General features: G+C 46.9%; 1 protein-coding gene across 6 annotated transcripts in view; it reads left to right on the top strand.

The window, feature by feature from the left end:
* Positions 1–1,796: 1,796 nt before the first annotated feature.
* LOC146399483 (uncharacterized) overlaps positions 1,797–16,051 on the top strand; it is a 74,359-nt gene continuing 60,104 nt past the window's right edge. For 4 of the 6 annotated variants that reach the window (XR_014817849.1, XR_014817851.1, XR_014817852.1 and 1 more), the window contains exons 1-2: positions 1,797–2,205; positions 3,392–3,477. Coding sequence is in view for 2 of the 6 variants with exons in the window: in XM_084980187.1 (XP_084836313.1) it covers positions 2,163–2,205; positions 3,392–3,477 (129 nt within the window). In the remaining 4 variants the exon portion in view is untranslated. The remainder of the gene's footprint in view (positions 2,206–3,391; positions 3,478–16,051) is intronic. The other 2 variants (XR_014817850.1, XM_084980188.1) reach the window with 1 other exon arrangement.

The following is a 16,051-nucleotide window of genomic DNA, read 5'->3' on the forward strand; positions in this document are numbered from 1 at the left end:
CCAAGTCTGTTCATTAGGCTTTTGCTTCCTTTTTTTTTTTTAATTGAAGTATTGTTAATTTACAATCTTATGTTATTTCTGTTGTACAGTAAATTGATTCAGTTACACATACATACATTTTGTGATACTCTTTTCCATTATGGTTTATTTCAGGATGTTGAATATAGCTCCCTGCGCGAGAGAGTAGGACCTTGTGGCTTATCCATTCTATACATCACAGTTTGCATCTACCAACCCCAAATTCCCAATCCATCTCTCCCCAATTGCCCCCCCCTTAGTAACCACACGTTTGTTCTCTATGAGTCTGCTTCTGTTTTGTAGATAAGTTCATTTGTATGGTATTTGTCTTTCCCTTTCTGACTTATTCACTTAGTATGAAAATCTCTAGGTCCATCCAACGGCATTATTTCACTCTTTTTTATGGCTGAGTAGTATTCCATTATATCTTTATCCTTTCCTCTATTGATAGACATTTTGGTTGTTTCCATGTTTTGACTATTGTGAGCAGTGCTGCTATGAATATACAGGTGCATGTATCTTTTCGAATTACAGTTTTGTCTGGATATATGCCCAGGAGTGGGATTGTAGGATCATATAGCAACTCTAGTTTTAGCTGTTTTCCATACTGCTTTCCAAAGTGGCTAGCAAAGTGTTTTATATTTCTTGTTTTTAACTCTGAACAATTAAACAGGTTAATAGATATGACTAGACTTATTATAATATTCATTACTCCTTTTTTAATGTCTTTAATAGCTTATATGTCTTTAAGATGAAAAACAAAGATTTGAGGTTTTTACAAAAATTTTCTGCACATTCCTATGACCTAGGAAAGATGGTGACTTTGAAAGTTATGTCCAGGAATACATGGGGACAGATTTTTTTTTTTTCAAGATGGCATTAGGTGGCAAAAATTCAGCTAATAGTAAACTTGGGATTTCTACCCAGATCACTCAGTAAATCTTTATAAATTCTAATGGCCAGTGGAAGAGTCCCCTATGAAAGTGGTAGGTTTATCATTCACAAAATAAATGATCTGGCATCAGAGAGAGAGAGAAAAAAAACCCATCATTTTTCTTGACTACTTATGCCTCCCTTTTCTGCTCTTTTTTCCTTCTTCCCACCCCTCCCCCATCACCCTTGCATCTCCGCCTCCTCTCAATCCCCTCCTTAAGCCAGGGCACTTCTGGGGACTAGGACAGCATGTCCAAGAGATGCATTCCTGCCCTGATGGCAGGGACCCAGACTGTTTCTCCTCCAAGGAGAACCTGCCCTTCTATGAAGACCTCCTCCCACTGGAAGCCACGGTGCCCATGGCGGTGATTTTCAAGGACCCTGATGTGAAAGTCGGAGGAGAGCACATCTGAACACCTGACTCAGGCAGTGGAGAATTGGTGGGACAGAGGGACCCTAGGTTGAAAAAAGGCATTGTGATACCCCGGACCCCCTCTGAGCATCTCCATGGAGAATCCTGGTGCCAGTAACGAGAGAACTCATATATTTTGGCATCGCAGCGTAGCAAGGCACAGAAGTAGGTTTTGTGGGTCTTCCCTCATTGAGCCAAAGAACTTCTGTAGTAAGCATCGCTGTTCTCGTTTTTACAGCTTGGGACGCTGGAAGGATAACCTAGTTGCCCAGTCTCAGGGTTTGCCAGAGAGGGGCGGGGTTAAAAAGGCCCACTGGGCTGTACCTGCCCGAAGCCCAGCCTCCTCCCAGCACACCTGCCTCCACACCTGCAGCCACTCTAGCTCCTGCCCAGATGTCACGTGGCACACACCTCACAGACGCGGAGAAAAAGCTTATTGCTTCTGGTGAGAATGGCCGCCTCAAAGCCATCTTTGCTTTGCTCTCCAGGTTACTAGTGAATTCAGTTTTTGCCAGTTATCAAGATTCTCCCAGCAGATGCGCGAGGGAGTGACCGGCAACAAGCTAGATTTTTAGCAGCTGAAGTCAATCGCTGTCGGGCCCGTGAACCTATCTTGGCTGGACCTGGAGTGAGGAAGCAGCTAGAACTGGCTCCAGAAATGTTTCCTGTGTTTCAGCAGCATTTTAGCTCTTTAGCAAATTCCAGCTTTATCCCACGACCTTGGCTACGATGAAAATGGGATTATACTTATCTCTGCTATTTCAGACGGACTGGCGGGAGTCCCTTCGATAACATCAAGATGGCAGAGAGGCGGTCTTTTGGAATCTTGATCCTGACCCTAAGTAAGTTTTTGCAGCTGAAGACAAAATAATCAGAGGCCAGCTCAGCTTGCTCCTGCCTACCCCACAATAAAGGGAGTGAGGGGAGGTGGGCTGGGGTGGCCATGGAGGAGGGAGAGGGCACAGGAGGGGGGAGGAGAGGGAAGAAGGGGGAAGAGGAGGGGGGAAGGAGGGGAGAGAGAATGGGTAAGGGGGGGGAGAGGAGGGGGAAGGGAAGGGGGGAAGAGGAAGGGGGGGATGGGAGGGGAGGGGGAAGAGAGGGGTAAAGGGGAGGAGAGGGGTAAAAGAGAGGGGAGGGGTAAGAGGGAGGGGAGAAAGGGGGACAGGAGAGGAGGAAGAGCCCAGCTACCTCCCAGCTCATCAACCGATGAACCAGGGGGAGCCCCGTTTCTCCCTGTGGGAAGTAGGGGTGCCCCCGCCTGCAGCAGGGGACGTGGGTCTGGGCCTCGCTCCCAAGAGAGCCTGGGTCAGCCCTGGCCCAGGGCAGCCTGCATTAGCGCTCCTCTGGAAAGCAGCAAAGGACTCACAACCAGGACTCAGGCTTGGAATCAGGACTTGTTTTCCACTGTTCCCGGCCAGGGCCCCTCCATCATAATCCTGGACACCCTTGCAGAGGCAGCCCCGCCTGTCTGTGAGGCGCTGGCTGGCGGAGGCCGATTTCATGGGGCTTCCAGAGTGTGGGCCAGCAGAAAGCCGGGCGAGAGCCACAGCCCTCTTTGTCCCTGGCAGCCGAGCTGGGCTCTGAGCTGCTTCCCAGATGGAAAACACTCCACTGCTGGGCGGTTGCACGGGACCACCAGCCTGGCTTCAGGTGCAGGCTGTGGAGGATCAACAGCCAGCTTGCTTAACTCACCCAAAGAAGAGGCCTTCCTGCCTTAATCCTGACCATCCCAGGGGAGGCTGGAGCTGGGCACATTTAAAGAGGAAATAGAGGACCAGCCACCTCATGGGAACACAGATTTTTATCCCTGATTCTTCTTAAAAAATTGCTCTAAAAAAGCTATCCATGCTGGCAAGAGTTTGCCGTCTCCAGCAAAACCTCTACGGTCTTATAATTAGGTACCAAAGAGGTAGGGAACTTTAAAACCAGAAATTTAAAAAACAGGCCAAATACTTTCCCTCCGAAGCAGGCTTTGCACACAGGCATGCGGATTGCTGGGGATCACGTCCAAATGCAGATCTGTTTCAGCAGGTCCGGGGGTGCCCAAGATGCCGCATGGGAAGCAAGGTGGCTGGTGCTCAGATCACACCTCCCTCGAGCAGCACGAGGCTCAGGTCTGTATGACGGCTTTTTTCTTTTTCTTTTTTTCTTTTTTTTTTTTTTTGGTATGACGGCTTTGAATGTAGGACCTTTCGGCAGCTACAAATGGTAAGCTACACTGATGTTTATTTCATCCATCCACCCATTCATTCAATGTTTATTCTTTATCTTAGTAATGTTTTTCCCAGTTTTATTGAGATATGATTGATGTACAGCACTGGATATGTTTAAGGTGGGTGAGATGATGATTTGACTTCCATTATGAAATGATTATCACAATAAATGTAGCGGGCATCCATCATCTCATATAGATACCAAAAGGAAAAAAAATGGTTTTTTCCTTGTGATGAAAACTCTTGGGCTCTACTCACGGAACTTGCAAGTATACCACATGGCCGTGTTAACCACAGCCATCGCATCCAGTGTTTATGGAGTACATACAATGGGACTTCCGTGCTAAGCGCCAGCCAAGTAGCTGACCCAAAGGTAGATCTCAAGGCACCCTGAGTTCTCTGTGAAGCCTTCAACAAGTTGACCTTGAGCATTCAGTGTAGTAAGCTCTCCACTCCCAGCGGGTCCAGCTGGGGTGGTTAGCCAATGGAACAGTCGGAAGCAGATGCCTTAGCATCACTGCATCCGCTGCTCAACAGGAAGTGCTCCCTGAGGCTGCCTGTATTGGGAGGTGTTCTGGGCACCATGCCAGATACAGAATACCTTTCGGATAGCGTCCCCGCCCTCCACAGGGGACACAGCTGTAATCTTGGCAAGGTAGCACCCAGCTATTCAACTGTGGTAGTAGGGAATCATTAGAGAGAAAGAGCAGAAAGGGAAGAGGGGAGTGAGGGAGGGAAAATGGGAAAGCTTGACAGTCAAAAGAGGAACTCCCACCCTGATGAGCTGTCTTAGTCTTAATTATACACCATTTTATTTCCTTTTTTATGACTGTAAAAATAATATAGGAGTTCTCTGGTGGCCTGCGGTTAAGGATCTGGTGTTATCACTGCTGTGGAGCAGGTTTGCTCCCTGGCCTGGGACCTTCCGCATGCCATGGGTGTGGAAATACATATATATATTTTATGTATATAATATATACATTTATATGTGTTCAGTATAATATATATTTTTGGCATGGCCAAATGTATTTTTGTATATGAATATATAAATATATATTCAGTGTCATATATATTTTTTGTGTGGCCAAAAATATATTTATAGATAGATAGTGTAAAGTAACTCAAGAAATGAAACATAGAAAATAAAAGTGAAAATCTCCCCAAATCCCACACCCCAAAGAAAAAGAGTTCTGTGTATATTCTTCTATACCTTTTTGCTATACCAAGTACACATGAGGCTAAATAAAAAATAGCTTATGCACCTAATACATTTCCTTTCTTCACTAAACAATATATGGTAGACTTTTCACAGGTCAATTCTTTGGCCTCTACCTCAATAGTTTTAAGTTTTTTCATTATATTTCATTTTCTAGTTTACCATGATTTATGTCACCAATTCCTGACAGGCAGCCCTTTGGATGATTTCCCTTTTTTTCTATAATAAATAATGGAATAACCAAATATTTCAAACATATATCTTGACCTGCTTGATTTCTATCAAATAAAGAGGAATTACTGCATAAAAGGAGATGACCACAAATACTGCCAAATTGCCCATCACAAAAGTCGTAGCAATTTAAGCTCTGGCAAAACGTATGATAGCAACAACTTCTCGCTGCATTTTTAACCTTTGGTAAAACAAGAGGATTTTTTTTTTTTTTTTTTTTTTTTGCCTTTTTTAGGGCCACTCCCGTGGCATATGGAGGTTCCCAGGCTAGGGGTCTAACCGGAGCTGTAGCCACTGGCCTAAGACAGACCACAGCAACTTGGGATCCCAGCCGCATCTGAGACCTACACCACAGTTCACAGCAACGCCGGATCCTTAACCCACTGAGCAAGGCCAGGGATCAAACCCACAATCTCATGGTTCCTAGTTGGATTCATTAACCACTAAGCCACGACGGGAACTCCAATTTATTTTTTTATTTTATTTTTTTTATTGTTGACTTTCTTATATCTTAGGGATGCCAAGGAGCAGATTATTAGTCATTTTTATTTTCTTCTTTTGTCGACTTTCCTGTTTGAGGTTCCTCACTTTATCTTTCTATTAAGTGGTTCTTCTTCTTGATTTATAAGAGCTTGTATTAGTCAGTGAATTGTCAGCCTTTTAAAATTGCCATATATGTAGTAAACATATTTGTTCCATGTTTCAGGAGGCATTGTAATTAAGTTAAATGCATGCTAAATGTTTAAATGAACATTCAGGTCCTGTGTCTATAATCTAATATTGTCCCGAGGATTATATGAAAATAATGCATATGAAATTCTCACTACAGGGGCTTGGCCTTGGCAGGTGCTTCAAAGTCACTTCATAAGTGTTCCTTGTAGATTCCTTTACAGTAACTTTGATTCATGTATCAGTTGCATCCAATAGTCCTCTTATTAATACTTTCTGCCATTGTGATTGAGCTAAAGCAAGGTCTTGATTGTAATTATATTTTCTTATGTTTATTTCAGATTTTTTTTTTTTTAAGAGTCTGTGTCCTTGGCTCTAATCATCCCTCTGCATACACCCTCCGGTCCCTGGCCTTCCCTCCCTCCTCCTTTGCCTGGCTGGTCTTCTCTGGTTGAACCTCGGTGTCTGCCCCGTGCTCCCTCTCACACCGAAAGGGGCTGAAGATGCACCACACCAGGGCTACATGTGAGCCCACAGCATTCTTGCAGCGCTGCCACCTTTCCGGTCCTCTCACCTCCTGTGCTTGGAGCTCTCAGCTTCATGCTCTCTGTCCTCCCTCTAACTTCAGGAAATAGATGGAAGCAGTACAGGACCACCCCATCTCTCCCCCCAGGGCTCTGCCCCTCTCTGCTGAAGTGTCACTTTCTCCCGCACTGCGGGATCCTTCCCACTCAGATCCCCCTCCTGCTTTTCTCACTACCCACTTCTATCAGAATCTCTCCAAAGATTCACCTCTGTCGTCGTCTTCTCTGCACAGCCCCACTCTGATCAATCTCTGCTCCGTTACCTGCTCCTCGAACCTCCATCTGACCAGATACTCCGCTCATGTGTTCATCTCACTCAAACCTCAGCATCATCTGACAGAGCCCATCTCTGCCTCTTCAAAGGCTCTCATCATTTGCCATGTGGGTCCTTACTTTCTACATTTTCCTATCTCAACAGCAGCTCTTTCTGAGGCTCCCCACTGCATTTTCCTCTCTTTCCTAACAGTGGCATCGTGGAGTATCCCAGGCTTACTTCCTAGCCCACCTTGCTTTCTCTTCTACACTCACAGCCTGGGGCATCTCATCCAATCCCCAGATTTTAAATACTGTGTGTTAGGAGTTCCCATTGTGGCTCAGCGGGTTGAGAACCTGACATAGTATCCTTGAGGATGTGGGTTCTATCCCTGGCCTTGCTCAGTAGGTTAAGTATCCAGCATTGCTGCAAGATGCGACTCAGATCTGCCATTGCTGTGGCCGTGCTGTAGGCCCCAGCTGTAGCTCCAGTTCAACTCCTAGCCTGGGAACTTTCATATGCCACAGGTGCAGCCCTAAAAAGAAAAAATAAATAAATACTGTATGTTATTAACACCTCCTAAATTCACATCTCTAGCCCCAATTTCTCCCTGAAATTCAGACCCACATATTCATCTATTTATCATCTCCCTATCAAACATCTCAGATGTAACATGTCACCCAAACCAGAGTCACCATGTACTGTTGTCCAGGTTGTGCACTGCCTAAGGGGCTGAGGGCCTGAATCCAGGCTACATCCAGTTTCCTAAGCCTTGTGAACTGGCGTGGACTCCATCCACCCTGCAGGGGAGGTATCTTCTATGGAAGTGCCTTCCTAATTCTCTCTGAGTTGCCTTGTAGGTTAGCTGAGGCCATGGCCAAAATATACCTTTGGACTTTTCCTCACCTCCAATCTGCTACTTCTCAGCATACGGCTCCATTGAATTGGGATGAGGGAGGAGGAAGGGCAGGAGGAGGAGGAGGAAATTGATGAGGAAAAGGAGAGGAGAAGAAATCTACCCTCTTTATCTCTTTGCCTTATCCAGTCAGATTCCCAAATGTCCCCTGAATCTGACCTCTTGTCCCTCGTCATCTGCTCCACTAAGGGTCTAAGCCCCTATTATCTCTGGGCTACTGCAAAGCCACTAGCTGGCCACCACTCCTGCCCCCCTGCACAGGGAGAAGCTCTCTACAGCACAAATACTATTCCTGACTTGACCAGAATCAAATGCAAACCCTTTTCTGCAGATCACAACTTTCCCCACTTAATCTTCTACCCCAGTAGCCTAGACTCACTAAGCTGCTGCCACACAGGCCTCCTTCCCACTGCACCAGCTCCCTGCTGCCTCCGGACCTTTGCACTTGCCCTACCTTCTCCCAGCACTTCACACTGTCACCTCCTTTTCAGTATTCGGAGTCTGAAGTCTAGGTTATTATCTCAAAAAATCCTTCCTTGACCAAACTGGCTAAAAAAATGCTCCCTTCCCCACCATCATTTCCTGTCACATTTCTCTAATTGATCTTCTTTATTGCATCTCTCACCTCCCGAAATGACCGTTTCCACCTCTGGGCATCCTTGTTGGCAGTCTGTTCCACAATCTCCCCCTGGGTCCATCTTGGAAATCTGGGGTCTCTCTACCTTGAACCTGCTGCATCTCCAGTACTAAGAACAGACCTGACATCTAGTGGGCTCTTGGGACCTGATGGGGAGAAAGACCACAGGTAGACAGTGGAAAGGAGAAAAAAGTGGGAATCAAGAGAGGGGAAGGGAGGAGTTCCCATTGTGGCACAGTGGAAGCAAATTCAACTCGTAACTATGAGGTTGCAGGTTCGATCCCGGGCCTTGCTCAGCGGGTTAAGGATCTGGCGTTGCCGAGAGCTATGGTGTAGGTTATAGACAAGGTTCAGATCCTGTGTTGCTGTGGCTGTGGTATAGGCTGGAAGCTGTAGCTCCCATTCAGCCACTAGCCTGGGAGCCTCCATATGGTGCAGGCGTGGCCCTAAGGCAGGAAAATGGAAGATGGGGTGCAGATTGGAAGATGGGTATAGCCCATCTGTAGCAGGAGCTGGAGAGAGAAAAGATGCACAGAGGAAATTAGGTTGTACTTTGGCACCAGAGGGAGATCCTTCAGAGCTGGCACTTGACCCCTCTACTGAAGCCTTGCCACCCCCATGTATGGGGCCAGGGGCTCCCCAGCACCCACTCTAGGACACAGTCTCACACTATGTCTGGGAAGCAAGTAGTTTCAAGGGTCTGTGGCTACTACCGCTTAATTCTGCCCCCAGTCCAGGTGAAAAAAAAGCAAGGCTGATAAGAGCTGAGTTGGGAGTTCCCACTGTGGCTCAGCAGGTTAAGAACCTGATATAATGTCTATGAGGATGTGGGTTTGATCCCTGATCTTGCTCAGTAGCTTAAGGATCTAGTGTTGTCCTGGCTGTGGTATAGGTCACAGATGCGGCTCAGATCTGGCATTGCTGTGGCTGTGGTGTAGGCCTCAGTTGCAGCTCTGATTTGACCCCTAGCCTGGGAACTTCCATTGCCGCAGGTGCAGCCGTAGGAAGAAAAAGAAAAAAGAGAGCTGAGTTTATGTTGAGTCACGCATGCTTACCCCACTGACATCCCAGTGGGGTTTAAAGCAAGCTGCTGTCTCTACTTCCTCCCACATTTCCCTAGGCCACCACCAACCCATCAATTACATGGAAGCTTTGAGACTAGAACACAGTGGCCCTTGGGGCATTTATGATGGAAGATGAGTGTGCGGGCTGGTGTGGCTGGAACTTGCCTCCTGTGTGAAGACAAAGAAAGGTCCAGAAGCCCAGCCATGAAATCAGCCTCACAGCTGTTCTCTGACCTCCTTCCAATGCTCTCCCATCAGTTGAGGAACAGGTGCCTTCTAATCAGCTGAATGGGTGTCTTTCACTTTTAAAATCAAAACCTTGTCTTAGGACTCTTCAAAAGTATCATATCCTGGAAAGGACAAGAAGGGGGGGGTGGGAACCCCCTCCCCAGAGGGACTCCATCCCCACCAACAGGCAAGCTCTTGCCACTCCCAACACCTCTGTAGTGACTTCAGCTCCAACACTCAGTACAACATTTGGAAATATCCTATCAGTATCAGTCATTGTTAGTACTTCATTCTTGACCTCCTTGACACGGCCACTGCTCAACATGGGGATTAATTTGATGGTGGGGGAGGGGGCATGGGAAGCAGGAGGAGAGGGTGAGAAGTACAAGTAGTACCAACAATACAGATGCTGGACCACGTACTCACAATCCACCCCACCCCAAGCTTTCCGGGTGCTGCTTCCTCTTGGATTTTGGTGGCCTTGTGGCACTGGAGTCACAGACATGCTGTTTATAAATCAGAACACCCAGAACATGCATTTATCTGAAAACCCCCGCCAGCTTGTGTCTGTGCCCTCAGGAGACAGATTGGCAGGGCAAGCATAAAATGACATCAGCCAGCCAGTCATTCAGGGGGGCTCCCTGCCAACTTCCCATCTGTTTAAATTATTGGGGCTTTGCCTAAACATGGGATTTGCAAAGCCCACCTGGACAAGTTCTCAGAGAAAGTCCAGAGCTCCAACCCCCCTTCCCCCGCCGCCAGTCTCTTCCACGTGTCAACCCTGGGTTTTATTTCCCTGCATTTCTTCTGGGAACACCAGGACACCAGGTTCCTTTGAATCGTGTGTGTATGTGTGTGAAATCCTGCAGGACGTTGTTAGCTGAACTTGAAACGAAGTGGACACAAACCCTAACCTTGTATGGTCTTAAGTGAGGGAAATGACTTGCAGAACACAGAGCAGTGACGGGCCCCTAGAGAAATTACTTGGATGGCAGAGACCCAAACACACTGCAGGAGGCCACATGGTTTACAAAGGAGAGCTCTGCTAATTGAACTGCTCGGCTCAGCAGATGGCCCGCAGCCCAGGGCGTAAACGGAGCTCCGTTCCCCATCTTCTGTCTCCACCGTGTAAGTACCAGACGCAGGCTGGAAGATTCTTCCCATCCCGCTCAAAGCCAAGGAGGAGAGCTGGCTGTTGAGCTTCCCTGAAAGATAACCTGCTGTCCCAAGGGGAGGGGGGTCCTGATGGTTAAATCAGATCCCTGTTCTGTTTAACGTTCTAGAAAGTCAGTGCCACGTCTCTGCAGGGCACTCCTTCCCTGGACTCCAAGCTGCCAGCGATTCACGCACTCAATTAGCAATTTGTGCATTGATGTTTATAACTGGCGCAGAGTTCCCCTTGCTCAAGTTCAAGGGAACTTGGCGTGAACAGGCCCCTTGTTCATTCACCAGATGGGATGGTTGGTCTTTCCCAAGGGCAGTGTCCTCCTCCTGTGTCACTGGTTCCTGGTGAGTGTGGACGTGACAGGGGCTGTCTCGGGCGCCCCTCCTTCCCCTTGGTGGTTTGGTGTGTTCAGCTGATCTCAGTCAGGGGTCCCTTTCCTCTTCCTCTGCATCCTGGGAATCCTGGAAGCTGTATTCTCTCTTTCCAGGAGGGGATGCTCCCAGACAAAGGGGACAGTCCCTGAGGCCAGCACCTGCGATCAGTTCTTGATCCCCTCCCCCTCGCCCTGCGGTTCCCTTGACCTCCAGGGTCCCCTTTGCTTGCAACCCCTCATCTCTCTTTGATTAGCCGGCACCTTGGTTTACCTCTCACTGTGTCTGTCACTTCTCAGACCCGCAGCTGCATGGGGGAAATGCTGGGAATGAAAGTGTTTACCCATCTGGAATCCAGGGAGGCTTTGTGAGGGGACCACAGAGCATCATCTGTCCCAAGCCTTTGGAATACAGCAGGGATGCTGTGTGGGAGGCTCTGGGGAGTGCGTGGTGTGGGAATAGATGTTCTCTTTCATGTCCAGGTTGATAGAGGGAGAGAGACATGTATTTTGTGTTTTTAAAACATAATCAGGGAGTTCCAAGTGTGGCTCAATGGGTTAAGATCCCACTGTCTGTGAAGATGCAAGTTCAATCCCTGGCCTTGCTCAGTGGGTTAAGGATCTGGTATTGCCACATGCTGTGGTGTAGGGTGCAGATGTAGCTCTGAATGGACCCCTAAGCTGGGAATTTCCATATGCCGCAGGTATGGCCATAAAAATAAAATAAATAAATAAGTAAACGGATGAATGAAAACAGTAGATCCACTACAAGGAAGCAGGGCTCTTGGGAGGAAGGGCTTCCCTCCAGGTCTAGGCAGAAAATATGAAAAAGGAGCTGAGATGTGTCACCCGGAGAAGCAGCAGACCAATGGGTCATGTGAAAAGGATATAGGAGCCAAAAGGAAAGGCCTCTCATTGGCCAAAGGTGGAGACCTATGGGAATAAAAAGGCTTAACATATGCAATTGATGGAAACATATGAAATACATCAAAACCCATGAGTCCATCATCATCATCATTTGAGAGTGAGTCTCATTCCCCACCCCAAAACCAAGCAAACCAAACCAAACCAACGAACCTCTTTGGACACTGCTGGAATTAACTATGGCACCAAATCTTTGCTGTGAACATAGGTCTTGAAAAAATATAGTCCTGGATGAACTATACTCAGAGGTAATGAAATAGTTCCCCATGGATGAGGGAAAATCACGTTATGGAAGGAATCTGACTAATGAAAGGGAAAAGGTAATGAATTTGTAGAAACAGCCTTTTGCAACCCGCATGAAATGATTGATCAGGCCACGCTGGCCAATGAATTATCCTCACCTTGAAGGACTAGGGAGGAATTTGATGAGGGGTGACTCAGGCTGTCACCCCCCCCCCAACCCCGCCATTGGTTGAGCATCACGCTAAGTGGGCAACAGGTGCTCTTGCAGTTAAGACCACCTGTGAAAGCTCCTTACCTGAACAGCTGAGTCTAAACCAAATCAGGCCTCCAGAACTCACTTCTACAGACACAAGAGACAGAATCTAAAAGAAAAAGGTGAGGGGGTTCTCATTGTGGCTCAGTGGGTTATGAACCTGACTAGTATCCATGAGGATGCAGTTGGATCCCTGGCTTCGTTTAGTGGGTTAAGGATCCAGTGTTGTCATGAGCTGTGGTGTAGGTTGCAGATACCGCTCGGATCCCGCATTGCTGGGGCTGTGGTGTAGGCCGGCAGCTGTAGCTCTGATTTGACCCTTAGGCTGGGAACTTCCATATGCTGCAAGTGTGGCCCTAAATAGCAAAAAAAAAAAAAAAAAAAAAAAAAAGTTTAATTAAAAAAAAAAAAAGTGAACAAACCACAAGGGAGGAGGCAGACCAATCAGGAAGTAGGACATCCACACGACAATGACTCCATTTCTGCGATCAGCCCAGGGTCCAGGGTGGCGGGCAGAACCTGGGGTGTCTCTAGTTTGAAAGAGAATTACGATTTTCAGTATTAAAGAGTTAAGAGACACAGCAACCTTTCTTGTAATAACTTTTAATGGAGTCTAATGTGTAGAAACAGGGAATTGCTATGCCATACATCTGAAACGACTATGCCATACATCTGAAACGACTATAATCATGTTGCAACAGAAGAAAGGGTGGGGGAAAAAACTGTAATTGCAATGTATACATCTAAGGATAACCTGACCCCCTTGCTGTACAGTGGGAAAATAAAATAAAAAAAAATGCAATACCATTGCACGAACAAAGCGAAAATATCCCACAAATAGCAGAATTACGGCTGACCAGGCAATTTATGGAGAAGTAATTTTGGGAGGGTGGATAACATACTGCATGATAAACAGCATCACTGGTAACCTGGGAAATGCAAGTGAATCAACAAAAACCTTTTTTTAAAAAAAAGAGGCATACAACCAACAGCATTTGTAGACCGAATTTGGACCCTACTTATAACCAGTCAGCTTCACATGCAGATTTTAGACAGTTGAGCAAATTTAATCACAGCCTGGGTATAAAAGGACACCAGAAAATTCTATGTATGATAATGATGAGGAACTTTGGTTATGTGAAAATAAAACATGTTTTTTAGAGATGCATCCAGAAGCAGCAGTAGTGAAATATCAAGTTTTCATGTAAAGGAACTCATTGCACCATCATCTCTTCCTTTGAGTATTGTTTGACCTTTTCATAATGCAAAGACTTTAAAAATTAAGATTTAAGGTGACTCTTTTCAAGAGTAAGCATTATAGTGAGAGCTAATTGGAACACCTTGTTTGACATTTTGCTTTAAATATTAAATGCGAAGTCTTTGGCATCAAATTCTTAGAATTTCTTCTTCGATTTTTTTTTTTTTTTTGGCCACACCCTAAACAGTGGAAGTTCCCCAGCAAGGGACTGAATTTGAGCTGCAGCTGCAATCTACAGCACAACAGCAGCAACACCAGATCCTTAACCCACTGTGCAGTGCTGGGGGTTGAACCCATACCTCAGCAATGACATGAGCCGCAGCAGAAACAAGGCTGGATGCTTACCCCACTGCACCACAGCAGGAACTCCTTTTCTATGAATTCTAGTAGTGCAGACGGACTAGTCATCAAAATTAGTTTAAAAAAAACAGAATTCGGAGTTCCTGTCGTGGCTCAGTGGAAACGAATCTGACTGGCATCCGTGAGGACACAGTTTTGATCCCTGGCCTTGCTCAGTGGGTTAAGGATCTGGCGTTGCCATGAGCTGTGGTTTAGATCACAGATGCGTCTCATATCCCATGTTGCTGTGGCTGTGGTGTAGGCCGGCAGCTGTAGCTCCAATTGGACCCCTAGCCTGGGAACTTCCATATGCCACAGGTGTGGCCCTGAAAAAAACAAAACAAAAAACCAGAATTCTACAATGTCAGTAAACATAGTATTTAGTGGGAGGCTTATAGAGCCATTTTTATTATTTTTAAATTATAGTTGATTTACTACGTTCTGTCAATTCCTGCTATATAGCACAGGAACCCAGTCATACATACATATATACATTCTTTTTCTCATATTATCTTCCATCATGTTCTGTCCCAGGAGATTGGATATAGTTCCCTGTGTTATGCAGCAGGACCTCATTGCATTTTTATTATGTTTTTAGGCGCTCATAACTGTTACAAAATATCCTTAGGAGGCCACACAGGTGCTGGGGCAGGAGAGGACCTTGGGGGTGTCGGGCAGAAGGCCTCAGGGGGTGGAGTCCCTGGTCTGAGGGGGATACTCACGTCCCATTCTCTGCTGGGCTGGGACATTGCCTGGGGGAGTCTGTTGGGGCCTCCGTGTGTGAGACCTACGTACTGTCCAGTATCTACTTCCAGCGACAGGGGGCATTCATATCCCTGCTTGCCTGGAGTTCCCCATGGCTAGGGCTTGTTCTGCTCAGTGAGACCTGAGCAGAGATGACACGTGTCACTTCCAGGTGGAAGCGTTTAAGAGGTGGTGCCAGTGTTCTGAAGTTCCCGTTGTGGCTCAGCGGAAATAGATCTGACTGGCATCTATGAAGACACAGGTTCGATGGCTGGCCTTGCTCGGTGGGTTAAGGATCCGGCGTTGCCGTGAGCCGTGGCATAGGTTGCAGACTTGGCTCAGATCTGACATTGCTGCGGCTGTGGTGTAGGCAGGCAGCTGTAGCTCTGATTGGATCCCTAGCCCGGGAACCTCCACATGCTGAGAGCTTAGCCCTAAAAAGCCAAAAAAAAAAAAGGAGGCAATGCCTGATCCTCCAGCTCCCCTTCCCTGTGGCACAAATGCAGACAGCAGAGATGACACCACCACTCAGCAACGTAGGCTGGATGGCATGGATGAAGGAGAGACCCCCACTTGGCCCGCATCTCTCCACCCGCCACAGGCCACTGAGGTCTGGTGGGGCGGCGGCGGGGGGGGGGGTTTGTTACTGCTGCAGAGCCTGCCTGATACCTTCTAGTACCTTGTGCAAAAATGGGGTGGACCCTGTGGTTTTTTAAAATGTCTTACGTTTGTTTACTATGCATTTTATGTTTTACTACTAGAAGATTTCTAATTAATGAGGGTTTAGGAGTTCCCTGGTGGCCTAGCTATTAAGAATTTGGCATTGTTGGAGTTCCCACTGTGGCACGGCTGGATGGGTGGCCAAGGACGCAGGTTTGATCCCTAACCCAGCACAGTGGGTTAAAGCATCTGGCATTGCCACAGCCGCAGTCTAGGTCATAACTGTGGCTTGGATCTGATCCCTGGCCCAGAAACTCCATATGCCATGGGATGGCCAAAAAAAAAAAAAAGAGAGAGAGAGAGAATTTGGTATATCTCTGCTCTCTGCTCTGGTGTGGGCTTGATCCCTGGCCCAGGAAGTTCTGCATGCCACAGGTGCAGCCAAAAAAAAAAGATGATTTACCATGATAATTTTACAGACATAACCCTAGTCCAGTCTCACCACAAGCTATGTGTAAGTTCTAACGTTATCTTCTTCATTTTGTATCTCAGACAGCAGGGGCTCAGAGAGGTTAGGAGGTCTGCCCAAGATCACACAGCAGGTCTAGAGCAGATCAGGACCAAAGGTAGGCAACTCAATTCTAGCGAATAGCTCTTACCTATGAAGCTGTGCTCTCTTTTTATGGTGGGAAGGTCCCAGCTCTTATGTTTGAGAGGTTCT

The sequence above is a fragment of the Sus scrofa genome, chromosome 10 (genome assembly GCF_054392235.1).
Source record: "Sus scrofa isolate SSC_HxYL_T2T_F1_AM1 chromosome 10, Sscrofa_HxYL_maternal_Yorkshire_Landrace_v2.0, whole genome shotgun sequence".
Lineage (NCBI taxonomy): Eukaryota > Metazoa > Chordata > Mammalia > Artiodactyla > Suidae > Sus > Sus scrofa.